The sequence below is a fragment of the Ischnura elegans genome, chromosome 7, assembly GCF_921293095.1.
Source record: "Ischnura elegans chromosome 7, ioIscEleg1.1, whole genome shotgun sequence".
NCBI classification, from domain to species: domain Eukaryota; kingdom Metazoa; phylum Arthropoda; class Insecta; order Odonata; family Coenagrionidae; genus Ischnura; species Ischnura elegans.
The window spans coordinates 30855123-30876316 of NC_060252.1; the positions used below are offsets into that span (position 1 = coordinate 30855123).

The 21194-nt window shown below is 35.0% G+C and overlaps 1 protein-coding gene across 1 annotated transcript in view; it reads left to right on the forward strand.

Moving 5' to 3' along the window:
• The window catches only part of LOC124162589 (nephrin-like), a 345009-nt gene that overhangs the window by 186287 nt on the left and 137528 nt on the right, over positions 1-21194 (forward strand). Inside the window, exon 4 of the mRNA XM_046539169.1 lies at positions 5846-5959. Within this exon, the coding sequence (XP_046395125.1) occupies positions 5846-5959 (114 nt within the window). The remainder of the gene's footprint in view (positions 1-5845; positions 5960-21194) is intronic.

Here is a 21194-nt window from a genome sequence, read left to right on the forward strand (position 1 = left end):
AAGAGGACCTTTAGCTTCGCTCCACGGCTCTCCAACACCCCCCAACCCCCGATGTACACGATCTTCGTCCGCCATGTAAACGTTCACGAATACTCTCGGATTCTGAGCGGTCGTCACGAGGGAGATTATCATTCCTTGTACATGAGACCACTAAGGAGAAATTTTTACTTTAATTTGTGAGAGGAATTATTTTTCGGCCCGAAAGGAAAGTATCTATACTATATTTCTCAGCGGGGAACATTCACTTTTTTTAAGTTCTATAATAAGAAGGTCCCTTCCTCAAATGTACTTGCCGAAAATATGGCGGATGAATAGTGTTCTTTAGCTGAACAATGAGTCTTTAAAAATTAACCTTCATCGGCTGCTCGAATACACGACGTCATCGGAGCGTGATGTCACGGTACGATATCCACTGTAGTTTAAAGTTTAGAGATAATATTGAGGTGGATTAAATAAGAATATTTTCCTATGACCTATAATTTTCTCTCTAATATTCTATATATTAGAGTTTTACGGTAATATGCCTCCGTAGAATTAGTGGCCAAACAAATGAGAATAAACAAACTCTATCAGGAAACAAGTTGAGTGATATGAATAGTTAAATTTTTCATTGGTTGATATCATCGATAAAAGTCGCTTTGCCACTAAGTACTATCATTAATAGTAGACGCTTCATCATTCATTAGCAAATGGGTCAGTTATATTTCGGAATTTACTTCGTTTATTTCATTATATTAATTGACAAAAATGATATGTAATTAAATTTACATTAACATTTTGAAATCGTGAGAGCGAAAATAAAATGGCATTGATTTCATTTTCCCGTCACAATTTTATATTTTATGGTATACCCCAGATATCTTCAAAATGCATAAATAGGAATAATACCTATTGACAAAAAATAATAAATTATATTTACGGTACATTCTGTAATTTAAAATAAAGTACCTACGAAAACAATTCCCGATTGATGTTATATGCACCCGCAAGAAATTTTTTAAGTTACTAATAAATACCTCCTAAATACCAATTTCATTACAACTGCTTTCAATGGCAAATTTTTACTGTATGTCATTGAAGGGACAAGATAAACTGGAAAATCAAGCCTCGGTCAATCGTTTTGAAAACTAAGAAACTGAGTACGTTTGTAGTGTGTTTCAGTAGAAAGAAAATGTCGTAGTTCAGCTCAGTAAGTAAATTATAGAATGAAAAGTGTGCTTGCGGTGTAAATAATTCAACAATAAGTTACAAATGGAACAATTGCAAATCAATTTAATAAACTAATGGAGCACTTAACATTTTCCTGTTCAAAAATGTGTAGTGTTATACTCATCTTACCTTTTCTCGTTACTTACTTTGAGCGTATTTAAAATAAATTAAAATTGATTTTTCATAAAAAAAATCTCTATTGCAATCATGCATCTGGGAGTATTTTTTATATATCACATTTTTGCATCCACATGAAAACCAAACGCATTTTAATGCCGGTTCCTAGATGAGAAATGCGAGATCCAAAATTAAACATGAACGATTTTCTCAAGGACCAAATATGAAATACCTTTGAAATAGCTGAAGTAATTATCGTCTTATTACAATATTTTGGAATGAAATGGAAATTGGCATTCTATTTTAAAGAAAAATTTTCTGAATTACTATGGGCTGGTTCAGTTACAGTTCAAGAAAATAGTTTTTATTCGAACAAAATGATATTAATTACAGTTCAAAAGATAAATAAACTTTGATTATTTTAACAATCAAAGGAAATGCTGAATATTTATCAAGTCATGAAAGGGAACTTAAATTTAATTCAAACTAATCGCTATTTATAAAGGAAGAAACATAAAAAGTGGTATGTTACGTAACATATCATCAGGGTGCCTTATACTGTGTTCAGTTATGATTTCATATAGGTATATTAAGTTTACTTCACGAGAATTAAATCATTAACAAAGAAGTTGGTTAAAGTTTGATTACTATCGACCCCGAAATTACCTGATCCCGTATTTGTCGCAAGGATGGAAAAATGCAGGTGAGCAAACGGCTCTTCAGTGAGGAATTCCTGATGACACAGTTTGAAGGTAATTCAGGTGCCTTCAAAGGAGTGGTGAAGTGGTTTAGTAGACCCCGGGGGAGTTTCGATGGGTGCGAGAGAAGAGAAGCTTCGCTCTGAGCAAACAGCAGAGTGAGAATCGAGTGGAATAAGGGCAAGACATCCGTGGGAATGTTGGTAAGGCAGAGATTTAGAAGAGAGATGCAAACAAGGTGTTGAAGAAATAGGATTTAAAATATTCTGGCAAATTAAATCCCGACTTTTCACCTCGCAGCAGTGGTGCTATGTTTGGAAGAAAGTTACACAATCAATTAGATCGCACCAAATCGATAGGATTGGGAAATACTTAAGCACATTATATCCAAATGTTTCTTCAAAGTAATATCAAAAATATGTACATTTTCAGCTATGTTCAGGAAATATGTATAGTACATGTTTTTTGTGCTATAAAGTTTAATGGCCAAACATGTAGCTGCCACAATAATTATGACAGAGTAGTAACAGAAGTATTGAAATTTAATTTCTTCCAGAATCAGCTTAGGGTTAGAGAGGGTTCAAATCAAAGTCTAAACATAAAATTTACCATCAGACTTTGAAATGGTTAAGCACATCTTTTCGCAGGCTTTTTCACTTAAAATTCATGTTTCTCGATATCTCAAACTAAACCGTACGCGTCGTTTTACGCAAAAATAATTTAAATTCAGAAATAAAATTGCATCATTTTTTAATCTTGGCACGAAAATGTTAATGCGAATCCAAAACTACGTTGATTTTTTTGCCGAATAATATATGACAAACATCAAAGCTCTTGAATATTTATGCTCTCAATCACAAATGAGCGGCATTATATTCACAATGGGTAACAAGCTATTGACCTCAGCTAAGAGTGAAGTCACCATCAATAAACATATAAATTTCCCAAAACGGTTTATGGGATACCTTTCCGCGATCTTGTTCGGAATATCAATTATACATCCACACTATTAATGCAAAGGTTTATAGATATATGAAAAGGGTAGTCAATCAATTAAACTATCTTAATGATAAATGTGATATATTTGTTAGTTCATATGCGACAGAAACTGGACAAATCACTAATGTTTTGAAAATATATTTAAGACAGCTCTAAGAGTTTTCCATTAGTATAAACTTAAAAAATAGAAAAAAACTTACTACAACGAAGGAAGTTTTGAATTAACAAAACGATTTCTCAATATAGTTTAATTTTTACCCGTTAAATTGGCTGTATCTGTAATACTGATGACATGGATATTAAATTAAGATGAAAGTTTGAAATAAACGAGTGTATAATATCATCGTAAAATTCGTTCTGAGATCAGGATTGATCGCTGGATTGAAAACTTTGTTCCCGATGAGATTGTATGTATCTTTGGTAAGCACACAAATTATGATTTTCCTAAGGCAACCAAAAATTTATGACACCTGCAATAAATTTATATCTGTGATATTTTCTCTGCAGGATAATTCATTGAGATTTTAAAAATAAAAACTGCCTGTTATGTGGCTTTAAAAAAAATTGGACTACAATGGATTTATTGCCAGTGCTGATGTATTCGAAAGCCATAAGCTGTTAAAAGATTTTTACGGATAAATACACATTCTCCGATGCAATAAACAGTTGTAAAGATTATATCCTAAAGCTAGGCTTCACAAACCTAGGTGTTGTAACTAATGAGATCATCTAGGTATGCAGAATGCTGAATTGGCGTCAACTTGTTAAATTATGAATCATGTGTAACTGCTCATGACAAATCGTTAGAATAAAAAATTAAGAGACATAATATCACTACGGCATATTTGAACTTAAATATGTTACGTGTTACGAAATAATATCTGTCCAATTCTAAGCTAAAAAATATTTTATACCGCCTTAAGCATATTTGAAAAACTCAAGGTGAAAAGGTAAAAAGAATTGAAAATATGGGCTGGTAAAATATAAAACTAAAACATATTTTTAAAGAGATTTTTTACAGAATTGTAATTTGTAGGAAAAAAGGTTAATACAATCCCAACAAATGGTAAATGGTAAACGAAAAACGGCAACCATGCATTTTTTCTGCATACGAGCAGTTATTTAATTCATGTTATTTTTTTCTAAACTTGGTAGTATCAAAATATTTTCCCAATTTTAAAATAAGCACTCAAGGCGGGAGGTATAAACAATAACACGACGTATCTATATTCATCATCTGTTTTCTGTTTAAGATCATTCAGGGAGGTTTATGTTTTCTCATGGACCGGCTGCAGCATAAAAATATGAATCATTCTCATTTACCTTCCATCAGGCGCAATATTTGAACAGCTGAGTTCAAACGGAATGTGCCTGATAGACACACATGCCAAAAAACACTATTTACTCTTAGCACAGCTCAGTGTTACAACTTCAAAGTTTAAAACACCGTTTTAAGTGCAGTCAAACACTTCATTGATGCCTTATTTCCTATTAATATACCCCTTTGCACACCGTAATATGTCCTTAAAAACGATTCAGCAAGGGTTGATTGAACGTGCTCTTTAGGCTATTAACTATTATTACATATAATTGTTAATGCATGTAAATAGGGTAGTGTCCTTCATCAACGAAAACGAAAGGCATTGATTGCGATTCGTTATCCACCATTAGTGTATTCATAATAAACAAATTATTTGGCTTTAGAAATCCCAGTTCAGACGAATGTTAATGGTCAATTTTAACCTCATTTGAAAAAGGCCATATTGGCGCCCATGCGATGTCACTCCACGTGACATCACTGGGACCTAGATTCTATACGATTAGTCAGGAGTTTTACATCGACTGAGATTACAAATGAATGCATGAGGCATAGAGCTCAGGAAAACATCTCTTAATAATCACTTATTAAAATTGCCTATGGTCGGAAAGTTTCCTTCGTTTGATGTGGGCATTAATAATCCTTATTGAAGCCAAGCGCTACCTGCTAGCCTAGTACCCTGCTACCTCCTAGCAGCCTGCATCGTAGCGGCGCTCAGAGTGGCCTCACATGGCCGCAGCCCGAACTAGAATGACGTCACACGGGTTTTTCCCAGCATTCATACTTAGCCGTCGCGTTTTTGCGCGCTTGAGAATTTTCACTTTTCATTAAATCGCGAAAAATGCATATTGTCATTTAAAAATCTAAAATTTTCAAATTATGCTATTACGTTGCCCAATTATGCTAAATAATACGCCAATGATGTATCTGTAAAAATGCAACAAACGAAAAGGCTTCATAGAGCGTGTTAAAAGAAACAGCTGCTATGACCGTCATAGGTCGATGCCGGCAAGTGGTGCGGAGAAGTGAAAAAACACTCGCGCTGTGCGTGTTTGATCCATTGCGTCCGATGGAAGGTTAAATTAAAGTTATATGTGTAAGTTTCTTAACTTATTTTCACGCTGAAAGACACTTGTATCGCGTAAAAGAATAATATGACTTCAACTCAGATCGATTGACACTTCATTTAAAGAACATCACATAAGAAGGTATTGTTGCTGAGAGCGCATAAAATAATGTGGTTGGTCGCCAGTAAACGAGGGAAAAACATCAGTGATAAAGAAGTACACATAAAAAACAACTGAAAATTAGAAATACAACAATACGAGCCTTATTTGGAAAATTAAGCCTCATTAATTCATAGTCAGTGTTATCATAACACTCATGAAATGTATGTTCTCGTCTCGTACTATTCATTTAGAGAATCTCAAAGAAATTAGCTCAGCTACTTCTCAGTCAATAATAGTTCTTCATGTCTCTAATCAGTACATTTTAATTGTTGCAGTGCCGCCTACTGATGTAAGAATCACCAAATCATCTGGAGAGGAACTTCAAGGTTCGACTCTCGGGCCCTTCTTCGAAGGGGATGACGTCATCCTAGATTGCTACGCCATTGGAGGTAAGTTGATGCCGAGATACTTGGCATGAAACTTTTTATACTGCCGTTCAGCTTTAGAGATCATGTCACTTTGCTTTCAATTTTTTTAAATGCACACACGTTTATTTATATTTTAAAAGGGTATTCCCTAAAACAAAAGTATCATTCCGCTGGTTTTTGGACTCTTGATTTTTCTGCATAATCTACGCGTAGAAGACCTGTATAGAGGATTAACATTTTTTACCTGGAGGCTATAATTGAGAATATATATATAATTAAATTAACTTAGTAATTATTAACAACAAATTAATTTTTAAAAATTATAATATATAATAAATTAGATTGATATCACAATACATGAAAAAAAATTGAAACTTCCCCTTTTCATCGGTCGAAAACTTGTTCATTTTGGATTTTGCACTAGAATGAATAGGAGGTTTTGAAAATGTAGATTCTTTAATGAATTTTTTTAATAACCCTGCATTTCATCTATATGATAAGAATAGTGATCGAAATATTTCTGACGCACTCAAATTTCGATATTTGAATACAGTATTTTTTTAAGGAAGTGCTGCACCAATATTTGGACATTTTATTCTTACTTTGCATTCCTATATCCTTCCACAAAGGAGTCGAAGAAGCATTTTATGATTGTCTCGATTCTCGTGTGTCGAACGGCGCGCCGTTCTTGCCAGAACGGGAATATATCTCACCGTAGCCGGTGAATAGACTGATGGCATGAAATATTGAATAGATTACTTCTACTGCCTTGAGATACCCCGCATCTGTCACGCGCTTAACGCAAGCGTGTCGAGGAACTCGTCCATAAATCACGGCAGTCGACGAGTCAGCGAGTAGCAATGAGTGGTATTTTCCCACCTCCCCTTTTTCCTCGCGCTGTTCTAAAATGCGTCGCTGATCCAGATAACATGCGGTTTCTGCTTCGTCCACTCCACGCAGTGGACCCGTATCGGAATGGATTCCTCGCCGTTTTCAAATCCCAAACGGCGCGGCGGCCGCCGATGGGTAAGCAACGTCGCATACGGTCACGTCAAATCGCAACTCGGGAGGGATGCACGGCAGCGGGAAATTTTATTTTGCGAATCCTCCGAGAAGACAGACTGATCTGCTTTCCTTCGATACGAAATAAATAATTATTCTTTTGTTTCATCATAATTTTTGGCCTTTTTATCCGTCCGAGTTGTTGTGTCTTAGCTTTTGAGTTTTCATGACTAACCCGCCATATATTATTTGAGCAGAGTATTATTTAATTAATTGAAATGTAAATACACAACCTTGGTGAATTTTTACTGGAAATTTTCACTTGAGAATGAGGCCTCAGCGTCGATACGCGTCATACCAATAAATACTTTCCAGTGAAAATTTACCAAGGTTATATTTTTCATTTCAACACTTATTTTCACAAAGCAAAAGCCGAATCGAGTGATTTCATCTGATTAATTATTAATAATTATGAAAATAATGTCCCACGAAAAGAATATGTTATCCATTTCATTCATAAAATCTTACAATCATAAACCCTGATTAAGCAATGGCAATGATACGTAAGACATAAACGTATTTAAATTTCTTCATACATTTAAACGACGCTATAACCGCACACATACGAATAAGTTCGTAGGATAGGAATGCTTAACAGAAAATGGGCAAAGGCAACGGCGGTATGGTAGATGGATTACCTAAGCTAAAAGTCAGGGTGTAGAAATGCGGCCAGACTGGGTAACAAACCCAGAACCTTCCAATTGCCGGTTCGATGCTCTAACAGATGCGCTACCTGGACGATTTAAAATTTATATTTAATCATAAATTGGTGACTTTCAGTCTCTTGGACCGGTAAAAGAAACTGTGTACCCACGGCGGGCCTGTGTAGGATATTAGCTATTCGATAACGACCTCAGATTAATCCAATAGCGTATTTTTCCATTTTTAGTATCATCGAAAACTTGTCGAAAGATGCAAAATGTTTTGGTAAATCTTTTTTAAGCGTCGTTTAAATCAATTATGACCTCAAATTTGACCAGTGGCCACAGCATTTAGAGTTTTTTTAAAGCAAAAATATTCAAAGAACTTCCGGGATGCATGTTGTTTAGAAATGGCCCTTCGGATGGAGGATCCCTAATCTATTACACTCGTGCATAGACTCAAGATGGCGGCATCTTAAAGTTCAGCTGCAAAGCGCTGCGATCTTACCAACATCCCATGACCATGTGTCTGTTACCAGTAGGTTGACTACCTAATTGCGTTCGTGGCGTCCTGTGCCAGTTTTGCAAGCGCATTGCGACCAGGGAGGCCGCTGAGACTTTGAGACTGACATGAGAGGTTGAATTTCGGCTTTCGGGTATACTTAATTGCTGACAGACATTATAATTTTTAATTGATGAAGCAGAAAATTAGCTAAAGGCACGAAAATTGATTCTTGTAAGTAATTATCCCTACTTTTTAGTCAAATTGACCTTGTGTAGTAGACTTCATGCTCCATGTCAGATCAGCAGTTAATTGACACTTAGGTTCTCTGATTCGAACCAAACTTTTTACATAGGTAAAGCGTCTTAATTTTTTTTGTTTCTAGGGACAATCAATGTTTTGAGCATTATTCGTAGAAGTTATTTTACTTTTCACCATATCTCCTAAACGATAACTGTTAGAAAAATGGTATAGTTGTCATTTATTTTTTTATTGCAAAATAAGATTTTTAAGAATTCGAACTATTGAAACTTTGTTGCAGTTTGTATTTTAAATACCATATGCAAAAATAGCGTTCCATTAAATTTTAATTTTCTTTTTAACGAAAAGTTTATTAGTGGCCTGGGGAAAAAAGATTTATTTAACTTCAAAGATTGCCACGCCCTTGTTCTCCGCGAGGTTTTGCAAGTTTTCGCAGGGTGACGTCTTATTCCCATCCCATTACAAATCATCCCATGCACAATCATCCCACCCCATACACAAATATCGAGATTGCGTATAACAGTGTTATATTGAACAATTTTATACTATAACATGATATCCATCGTTAAGCATAGTGTTCGATAAAATCCTTTTATAAAAAACATAATATTCTTTATCGAAACCTGCCATAAGGTAAATACCTTCCTGTCATATGCATTCAATAATAAATAGATCAATTGCAAGCATCTACAACCAATCCTCTTGAAAACCATATTTAAAAAATTACCTTCAACATTATAACTTAAAAAAGTTATTACACTGATGGCACACATTTAAAGTTTTCGCGTAGGCTAGAAATCACAGCTGAATTCCTGTTAACACTTCCTCATTTACCCATTTTTGTGCTCCTGAAGAAGTATGCAATTATATTTCTATGGGTTTGGTTATTTAAAGTGATTACTCTTGATAGGGTTGATATCACAGCTGATTTCCTGTTATCTATTTCTTCGTTTACCGATTAATGTGCTCCTGAAGTGGAATGCCTGAGCATAAGCAAAAAATTAAATGCTTCAAAATATCTTGAAAATAAAATGTATACTTTTTTATTTAATTTTCATTCATTATCCATTCTTATACAGTTCTCACTTAAGTTTCACATTCCCAGAGATTACCCACAAATTAAAGTCCATCCTTTTTCTTTTCTATGTCACCGTATAAATTCTACGACTACTGTAAGCAATCATCAATCTTTCTTTCCCTACGTATGCAAAAGCAAAAAATCAAATGCTTCCGAATATGCTGAAAATTTAATTAAAATTTATTTTGATTAAAATTCATTCCGTATATTAGATGATTCATTTTCCCTCCTTATATTTATCTTCATTTAAGTCTTGCATTCCCGGAAATCATCTACGAATGAAATTCAGTCCTTTTTTCCTCTATTCCATGATACCGTATAAATTCTACGACTACTCTAAGCATCCATCAATCTTTCCTGCCCGTCCTACAGCTAAGCAAAGCCGAATTTCGATTAAGGCGAGCCCCGCCATTGGAGCCAAAATTTTTGATTGACAAAAAATATATAAAACCTACGGTACACGACGACGATGACGGAATTCATTCGCTTCGATTGTGCGAAGGCCGACGGCCGTGTTTATCTTTTTCCGACGAAACACATCGTTGACCTTGTTTGGCGGCTGCAGTATCCGATGATCCGCGGTAAAATAAATATGCTTATTTTTGCTCGCACCCCTTTTTTTGGACCGCACCTACCCCTCTACCGTGTTCGGCGGCTCTGCACCTCTCTGCCGCACCCTCTATCGTCACAAAAGTGCACCGCGGCTCAGCGCCGCCATAGCTTGCTGTCACAATTTCCCATGAGCCCTTGCAATCGCGCACCCACCAAATCTACATTTATTTGCGGAAATAAAACGTATTAGTGTGCGACAGGGCTCTTGTCGCGGCCCGCTTGTTTCATTTTATTTTTACCTCATAAATCTGTTTCCACGTATGAATAACCGCCGACAATGCCATCCACGCGATCTCACAGCTTTCGCGTACCCCTTACCTCGGCCGCAATTCCTCACCTATATAACTCCCACTATTCCCTACGTTCTTCCCCCATGCTGCCATTCCCATCTCGTTCATGCGAGCCCTTTGGCCAATTTCAACGTTTTCTGTCTTGTTTCGCACTCGTTTTTGCAAAGTATTTCAGATGATTAAAAAATCGTATTTTTTAACGTTGTACTCACATATATTGCATTATATATCCATCGAAAATTTTATTTAAAAAAATTATATCTTAAAGCAGAAAAGCCTTCCCTTGACCAATTTAAAAAACTTTAATTAATCAGTTGATGGGCTCAGTGATTTGATGGATCGATTAGTTTAGTTATTTCTGCTAGCCATACGCTGTTCCATGAGGCAATTAATCACTAAAAAATAATAATAAGTAAAATTTGATTAATCATATTTGTGGTCAGTCATTTAATTTATCATAAAACATGGTTGCCATTATACGATCACGATTATCCCATCAGAAGTACAGAGAGCAGAAAGCACGTTTTTCTCCATTGAATATTATCAGTGAAATAGATAACTTTTAAGATCGGTCTATAAAAATTAAATTATAATTAGAAGCATTCCAATGGAATAAATTAAATTTCATTTTATAAGATTTTGGTTAGCCCTAATAGTTTGTCATAGCATTAAGTATTTACTTTCACATATTGCTATACCATATTGCTAATAAAAAGATGTGATATTTAGTTAAAACCAATAAATAACATGCATGAATAAGGAGTGGATGAATAAAATAATTAAATTTAGGACTATTTTGTGCAATATTCGAAGTTAAGGGATTATATGAAGTGGAACCATTCACCCAAAGTCAATTAGAAAAGTTTTAGGGGCATAGTTTTTGTCGGCACTTCCTCCTGTCAAGCAAATTCTATTTAGAAAGAAAAATAGTTTCCCTCAATCCGTTTGTTTTTCTTGGTTACGCACCGCTAATATATCGTATGTACGTGAAGGAATTCAAAGGGTGAAGTTACTTTATTATTGCAAATACATCATACTATTTCGATTCACGTTAAATTTCATTATTATTTTATGTGCATTTACTGCGGACTTGCTCCTGTTTAGTATTTCACTTACCTATTATAAATTTTGATTATGAAAGACTTTGAGTTACCTAGAAGGAAAAGAAATTCTTGCGTAAAAGATGGAAGTAGAATTGAGTCGTTGGGTTTTACATACAATTTCTATTTCATCTTGTTCACTCATTTTGTAATATTTACATTTTTCCAATTATTTTAAATTCACTGCCATTGCTTTATGTGCTTCAGGATTTGTAGTTTGTCCTATAAAAGTTAGAAATTGCGAAAGGGACGTAAGGAATTTGCAAAACAATGAAAAATGCTATTTCAGTGAATCTACGATAATTAGGAACTTGAAAATAAACACAAAAGGAATAAGTTGGCTGAAATTATTATTACATCACGGGGATTCGATCCCGAAGTCTTCACTTCTACATCAACTCACCTTCCCCGCTGTGATACCCCAGCACCTTACGCGTTATAAGAATGATGTTACATTCCAACGCAATTACTTTAAGTCAAATTTTGATGCAGTCCAAGACATCAAAAAATTTAAAGCCCGAGGTCTTGAATATTTTGCATGTATCCTATCAGGCATAATCAGCATCTATATTGGAATCGGAAGAACATTTCTTGGACGGTACGGAGTGTGATTGAAATTAGTGTTTACATTTCTAAGTTTGTGGTGCGCGGCTGTGTTCATATTCCGCGGAGAAAGATTGCTATGTGATAATTTTATACGTATTATACGTTACATAAATGTGTTTTCTAACTTTTTATATTTTCATTTTTAGGTATTTAAGTTAAGTTTTAAGTCAGCTTTTAATTTTTCACATAAGTTTAAAAAAAATGAATGGTTATTTTCACATACTGAGGGTGTGCTTAGATAATTCATTGGAGTTAGGATCAGAGCCGGATTGTAATTAGTGTTTGCATGTTTCTAAGTGAGTGTGCGCGGGCCTGTTCTTATTCTACATAGATTGACTGGTATACAATGTTTTATCTAAATGTCTCGGCCAACATATTTTGTTCCAATCAATATTTTTAGTCATAAGTATGTACATTCATGCATGATGTGCATAAAGATGTTTGTTATAATATCGGGAAAAAAATTTTTTGAATGGTTTAAAATTAAAAATAGTAATAAAATAATGTTAATTATTTTAAAAAATACATAAAATTATTAAATTGACAGTCTAAGAACTTTGCAATGTATTTGAGGAGAGAATCATTTTTTTAAAGTCAGTTTCATAGTCGTAATCCAGTATCATGAAAAATATTCCCCCATTATTGCAGGGCATAATTAACAATCAATATTTTCACTGTCGTTTATAGCAAAATATCCAATCTTGTTAAAAAAAAGTTAATTTTTCTTTATTTTCAATATTATTTTCGGAATTAGCGACCTCGAAAACTATTATATTTCAGATTTCTAACAGAATACATGATTTTTACTTATTATGACCATCTTTTAAGAATTCCGCCCCACTGTGCGGCGGTGTAATAAAACGTAAGGTATAAACCAGCAATGGAACTAGGATAAGTAAGCACTAAATGCACACTAGCTTATCCAACATAAAGCGAAACTGAGTGATAAATTTGGAATAATGGAGCGACTTCTCCCTTTGAGTGCATATATATTCGAGCACAAACTAAATATTTGCTGTGTGTAACCAAAGACACCAAAAGGAGAAAGGGACTCTAAATTTTCTTTAGAAGCTGAAGTGGGCCAACAAACTTAACCCAACAACTTTTGAAAGTAACTGTACACAGAGGGAAGAAGTAAATCTGATATTAACCGTCCAAGAGCCTAATTGCGGCATTCGCAGCTAAATATTTGCAAAGTTAGTGTAATAAAGGAGAGGAGAAAACATTTTTCATGACTTATAATACTATAGTAATACTTATAATACTATAGTAATGAGTGCCACTCTATATATCTGAAGGGCCATTAGAAGACGTCATCGGCATAGAATAGGAACATCGATACTTGGTGCTAGGGCCAGTGAGATAAACAAGAAACAAGTAAATATGTATTAAGTATAATTGTCGAAGTACTTAAGAAACAGAACTGTGTAACACAAAAGTACCTCATCAATCAGCAATCCTAAAATAAGTTTTACGTATCTCTGCATTCTCTCTCCTATCTGATAGCCTCGACGTATTTCTCCTCTTTTGCATCCTCTATAACCTGCCCTATGTAACTCATTGAGGCCATGCATTACCCTTCTACCCACCTGTCCTTTTATGATTGTTTCCATCAGGTCGTCATGCCTCATAATGCACCAAATTAAGCAATCCCGTCTGCTACTTAATGATTTTCGAAGACTACTTAAAGAAAGTATTACTTATTTGTAAACATCGTACCATACTTATTACACGAGCACATGCCGGAGAGAATGTCCTTAGGGATAAAAATGAATTGGCACGGGAAAGCAATAATAATAATGCGTTTACCCTGGAGCTACATTGTGACTTGAAAGTTCCTCTACTGAATCCCCTCCATTACATACAATATCTAATACCTAGAAATATCCCTATTCTTGAAACAACAAGTTTAAAATGAAGAAATAAAGACACTTGAACGAATTGGGTGAAAACACGCCTTATAACAATTTAAAATGCTAGCAGTAACGCTGAAAGGCAATCCCTTTAATAAAAAATTACAATTCGTAAAGATATCAAAATATCTATTTACTAAAAGTGCAGACATATGTGAGAATTTTTAGGATAGAAAATATAACGATATTGACTGTTAAATTCATTCATTCAGGTTGATTCATCCTTTTAGTAAAACAAAAAGGAGGCAGTGAAAACCAAGCGAAAACTTCTGAGAAATATCTATCGTGAACGTTGACTTGGAAGAAGTTGATAGCCATAGTATGGCAACCGAAGGATTGTTTTATTAACTGAATATTAAATGCGCATGGAAACGCATCTCCTCAGACAAAATGGGCGTATCACTTAACTCTTTCCGGGGTATAGGTATGTACCAAATTGTGTCTTACCAAATCGTTGTACGGCTATTAACTCAAAAGCGGCCTAATTTTATCTTGTGCCGCTTTTTAATGAATCGCCGAGTGACGATTCAGAGAAGAATTCTCCAATAGTAATGCTTTGCCCTTAATTTAAAAATTGCTGAAAATTCTGATGCGATGGATTAACCTGTATTTATAATGTTAAATTCCAGCTAATTTTTGTTTTGAATATTCCTGAAAGACGTGCTTTGATTCTTTCATGGATTGCAATCAATTAAGACCATTTTTATGGATAAGTAGTTCGTTTTATGAATATATCCCTAAAATATCTTAAACTTACCAATTTTAAACTATAGAAAGCTATTATTACGACCCGAGTTTTGTTTTTGAAAGATCTTAAGATCTTAAGGGAAATCCTGGTCGTAATTGAAGTTTTTCAGTTTGCTGAATTGGTATATATTTGATTTCTTAGAGACGGTGATGTTACGCAACAATATGAAAACGCCTAAATTATTTCAATGTTTACCTTTTATTCATGTATTGTGACTATTTTTTAACATATTATTCGCATAAACTACAGTATGCACTGCCTCTATGAAAAAAATACCATTTTGCGTACTTCGGACCGGCACGCTTTCGTTAACTTTGCCCGGGGAATATGCTTTTCCCAATTTTATCCTCCACAGTGCGTATTCGTGTGGCGTATATTATAAAGCCATTTGTCTTCTGTCAAGTTGAATAGCTTCCCAAACGTTCATTTCGCGTTTAAATTTAGTTTGTTCAAGTTGTAATTTGATTTAGCCGCGTCATTCCAGCCTTTAACGAATTTCGGCGGGGAGAAATGCGGAAAACCGTCAACAATTTTTCAAATTAGAATACTTTTATTTTTATTTGTGGCTCAGGCCGTTTCGTTCCAAGCGCCAACAAATATCTGTTATATTTCAACAAATGAAGGTTTTTCCTCATGCATATTTTCTCGCGGAATTTGAATAATTAAAGGGTTCTTTTTTTTATTTTGGCCATCCCCATCGTCCGAACGCCTCATTTATTAGAAAAAAGTTTTAATTTATTTAGGGAGCAGTCCCATCACGTGGAGAGGGGTAAAAAAAAGTAATGTATTTTTTTCGCGGTCGGTGTTGACAAGCGTGGTTGAAGTCTCATTGTTAATGCATCCCTGAAACCGAGCAATCACATTTTTTTGCCTTTATTCCATTCCTTCTCCTTGTCTCAGCACTTATTCTCTCCCCTCTCTCCCGATTCCTTCCTACTTGAAATTGATGGTATGCGATTTTACTGAGTGGAATCGTGGCATGATAAATTAAAAGTATACTTTGTTGTATTCCACACAAATTTTATTAAATGAATCGACCTGTGCCAACCTTTACGGATCATTGCCAATGTTGGAGTGTGTGATTTTTATTGTTACTGCATTTATATTATTCATATCGACATCACGTAAGTTGTCTATTTTGAGTATCGTCGTCTTTTGCCTGGAAAGTAAGCCAGTTGCCAGATGCTATCGCTTTGTATGTTTATTTGGTTGATTGTGCTATGTAAGTATCGAAGTGTAACTACGTCTTTGGCATTTTATAAAAATCGGTGACAAAAAAATATGTAAGTACATGCTCTTTTTCTCAAGTTCTGCTTCACGAGATATGAATTGATAAGTAAGTATTCAACTATAAATTGCAACAAATAAGAGATTAACAAATAGATATGCAGACAGGGCGGTAAATATACTTATGAGGGGATCACAATAATTGAACGCAGGGGTCGAAGCAAGGGAGAACTACAAGGACGGTAGTAAGTGATTAGGAAGCTATAAAAATGGTTGGAGGGAGGAATGTAGAGAAAGGTAAGTCAACAGACAAAAAATTGAAAAACTGGTGGGTTAATGACAACAAATCTGAATATGGGGGTGGGGATGGGTATTGAATAAAAAAATGAGGAATTAGAAGGGGATATGTCATTTAACAAATCATTCTTACATGCCTTCAGATATGATAAAATTTCAGAGTTCTTTATAATATTCATTTTCTTCCCTTTGTCACACGTATATAAAAATTTTCGAATTAAATCAGAGAAATAGTCATTTTCTTTCCCCTTACCCAACTTTCAATAGTTTAGAGACCCTATATAAATATATATACCACTCTGTCTGTATATCTACTCGTTCAACTCATCACAATGACCTGTAAAGGTTGAAACCGGTCGCGTCTTTTACCTTTCATCGCGCGCGATATATCTGACAGGAACAGCGGGAGTTTTTTTTCATTTCTCCGCTCCACTAAAAAGAAGAGACCAATGCCGTTCATTGTAGCTGTTTCTTTTTGCACGCTCTATCCAACCGATTTTCCCATTTGTACCGTCAGATCAGTGGCGGAGTATTAAGCACTATAAAACAAAATAATACTATAATTAACAAGCTGACTTAGCAAAATAAATAATGCTGATCGCATAGAATTCAAATGAAAAAATACATAACATTTAAAACACTTAATATATATAAAGATGAGGGCATATCATGGGGTTTATTCAGAGCTCGTAAGACATCATTGAAGCGTAAGACTACACCAGAGATTCCCAACCTCTGTTTTTTTCCTCCTGTTCCTCTCTATATGCATAAAACTAATATTGCACCCCCAAAAATGAAATGCGCAAATTTTATTACATAATTTTACTATGGGTAGGTAACACTTTTAGTTATAAATAATTCTATGAATAGAAATTTATTTAAATATCCCATATAATATGTTTGCATATTTCCAGGTTACGAGATACATTTTTCCTGGCGGCCGCCATCACCGATTATTTTCGGCTTACCCCCGACGAGGGGTACGCTTACCCCCTTCGGGAACCGTTGGACTACACTAATAATAAAGCTTTAAACATTCAAGTTGCACCACTAATCCATCCCTTGAGTTTATATTGTTCTTTCGCATGCATGCCTATCAGGCACATTCCGTTTAAACTCAGTAGTTCAAATATTGCGCCTGATGGAAGTTTAACGAGTATTTTTCATATTTTTATGCTGCGGTCGGTCCATGAGAAAACATAAACATCCCTGAACGATCTTTTGCAGTAAACAGATGATGAATGTAGATGCGTCATATCTTTTTTAATCTCCCGCCTTGACTTCATATTTTTAAAATTGGGAAGGTATTTTGGTATTAGGTACCAATTAAAAAAAAAAAAAAACATGAATTTAATGACTGCTCGATTGCAGAAAAAAATGCCTGGTTGCCATTTTTCGTTTGCTACTTATACCATTTGTAGGGATTGTAACAACTTTTTATTCAACTAAAACATTTTATCTAGTGCAATTCTATTTTTTTTTTATCTCTTTAAAAATATTTTTTTGCTTTAATTTTTACAAGTCCATAATTTCAATCTTTTTTTTACTTTTCAATCTGAGTTTTTTTTTTATCTTTAAGGCAGCATGAAATATGTTTTCATTTACTATTTGATTCTGTCTCGTAATTTTTTATTCTATTGATTTTTTCATAGGCAGTTACACATTAATCATAATTTAACAAGTTAACGCCAATTCAGCTTTCTGCGTGCCAAGATGGTGTCATTAGTTACAACACCTAGGTTTGTGCAGCCTAGCTTAAGGATACAAACATTCATGACTATTTATTGCACATAGGGGGTGTATATTTATCCGTAAAATTGATTAGGCACATTGAGCCTAAACGCAGCAGTTAATATACTGCGCCTGATGAAATTTTTATCAAATCTGTGTTGAAAACAACAAAGTTTACTATTAATCTATCCTTTCTATTTCCCTTCTTCTGCCAAACTCACTCTCAACTTTTCGAACCATTTTGCTCCGTCCTTTCTTCCGTTTTACGGCGTCCCATCCTCTTTTGCAGCCCCTCTAAATACTCTCTTCCCTCTTCCATAGCCGTATGTGCGACGGTAACGATACCCAAGGGCACATTTCCGCTTTCTCTCCCCCCCTCCTCCTATCCGCCGGCCAACTTTTGCGGGTCCCCGCAGGCGGAAATGATTTATCTGCCCCAACCCGGGGCGGCTGTTTCAACGCCGCGACCGCCGCTGCGAAGACGCATGCCAGCCAATCGGATGTCGCGGAATAATCGGGTTTTCACCGCGCTGACATCGTTAGCAGCGCTGGAATCGTTCGTTTTCCCATGGATGTCATAGTCCCTCAACCCCTTCCCTTCGGCTGGGAATTGAGGAGGGAAATTTGTGTTTCTTTTTGCTGGATTAGCTTAAATTGACAGTAGAAATGGTTTCGAATTTACGAGTAAATATTATCCTAGTGCGGCGCTTGTTTGCCGTTCATAGCCATTTCTTATTCAATTATTCTTCAGAGTTGTTGTTTTATTTATTATCTATCTCAAATGATATTTTGTGAGGTTGGAAACGGTTTATATTCATTTAAGATTATTTATTTAACCCTATTCTGCTTATGTTAAAATATCCTCACATTCTATATTTAGAATTTCTTAGTTCATCATACGCAGGTCATGTCATAGTCCTTCATGCTCTCCCTCAGCTAAATATTAGGGAGGGGCAATTTGCAGTCTTTTTCACAGTGTTGGCAGTTGGATTGCTTTAGATTAGTTGTACTTTAAGTTAAACATTTTATTAGCACTTTGCATAACTGTGTTAGGGATTATATTTAAACTTTTAAATATTAATCAGGGTTCTGATTTACTTCAGGAGCTTCCATTAGATAGGTAGGAGCTATCATTGATCGCTTAGGACACCTGTCATCACGCAATGCAATTCATCTGTAGCTCCTATATTCTCTTTTAGAATAAAGTATTCGTGTTTATTAAGGTTAACATAGGCAAAGTAAACTTAGACGGAGCTAAGTTTTTATTAAGACTCTTTTCGATGGCTTTTTTGTTTAGAACTTAAATTAAATTCATTTTGATAAGAAAGGAAATAAATTATATTTTTGGGTGTTTTCCTGTTCCTTTATATGACCAATATCCTGCAAAGGATATTTCCTAAAAAACTCAGATATTTATCTGTTATTAACCGCTAATTTTGGTTTTATGATTTCATTTATCCAATCAGTATAATATTGTTGAATACCGATCTTTAGATTGTGTCCTCGAGAACTATCAGTTACTCAATACTTTTTTCTTTCCTCTATGTCATGACGCTGAAGTGCTGAATTGACCGAATTGAATTGGATCAATGTTACAGAGAACCCGTGTTATGAATAATGATCCTATTAATTGCAAGGGCTAATGTGTGAAAAAATTAACTCTCAAATCATCCTTGTGAAGCGGAAAAGCTATCCGGCGAGTTAGGCCTGATTTTAAGTGTATTTAGGAATTTATTAGGTATTTATTTTTGTTGCATTTATGATAATATATATTCCATCATATTACCTTCACGTCATGGTTCTGCTGACCAATATTTAGCTTATCATCAGGTTCCTGATTGAATATTATCAACAGAGACATTTATTTAACCTTAACGTCATCAGCTGTAATTCTGTGTTGCTTGTGCATAATGTGTTAAGTCACTCGATCATAGTTTTGAGATAATTGCATTTGAAAATTCACTCGCCCATCATAAATCCAAGCGTATGAATTATTGTGAGATAAATAGCTCATAAGCGACCTCCTCATGTGCTGTTACTATTACCACACTATGCACAAACGATTCTATATGATTCATTTGATGGTTAGGTGAGAGTCCCATTTTTGGGGTTTGGACTTAACACATTATGCACAAGCAACACAGAATTATAATATACATCTGAAATACCAACATTACAATAATTAATAATTCATAGTCATCTCTTAAAACCAGAGCTATTAAGTTGAAAATTCTAAATACATTACTTGCATGGAATTGTTGTTATGACCATGTCTCTATATATCTCTTAAACCTCTCTAAATATGTAAAAATTTATTTCTCTATTTCTCGGCGCTATCATAATATGCTCAATTTCTTTTTCGATATTCTTTGGACGTCCTCACCATTCCGGTAAATTCGTTGTTAGAGTAAGAATGACACTTAAATGGAGGTGATGCAAAACGAGGCCGAAACAGAACGATTCGAAACTGAATTAATGTCTATTTTCCTTGACGCTTGAGTGCGGCGAGAAATGACGGTCGTCCCAAGGTATTTGCGAGGAAAAGAGGATCAGTGCTGCCATCTAATTTCAAATTCAAGCACTTCTTGCCGCACGTTAGTTACCGAATGATGTGCTGAAGCTATTATCAACGGAATAAAGGGAAACCTATGCATTAAAATTTTGGGAAGAGATAAAATATAAGAGGGATAGCGAGGAGGATTTCGATCAAGCGCGGGAAGGAAATTTAATGGGGATTCTGAGGAATAGCGGACCAGAGATAGCTTTTATTCCCTAAAAGTGTTATCATTCCATTTCGGGCCCGCCTGCTGTATACGGTGAGAGCATCCCTAATCTTTGTTGGTGTAAATTCTGGGATGAAAATATCGCCCGTGGGATTTATGTTGGTAGCCGCGCATTTTTTTTTCCTTCTCAGCTCTTAACAATGTGCCTCCGTTTTTTAAGGCCTCAGTTTCGTTTTATTCACAATATTTTCAGTACGGCCCATATTTTATCGCAAATATCCTATTTTTTTAGCATGATTTTGCATCTAAAATGTATTTTTTCTTCCATGAAACCAAAAATATCAAAGGTTTATCTTATAGCTTAACCAGGTTGTTCCATAAGTTTTCCTGGACTTGCAATTCAAGCAAACCCTATTTTATTCAATATGTTAAAAGCAAAAATCAAAAAGAGGTATTCCAGGTGTC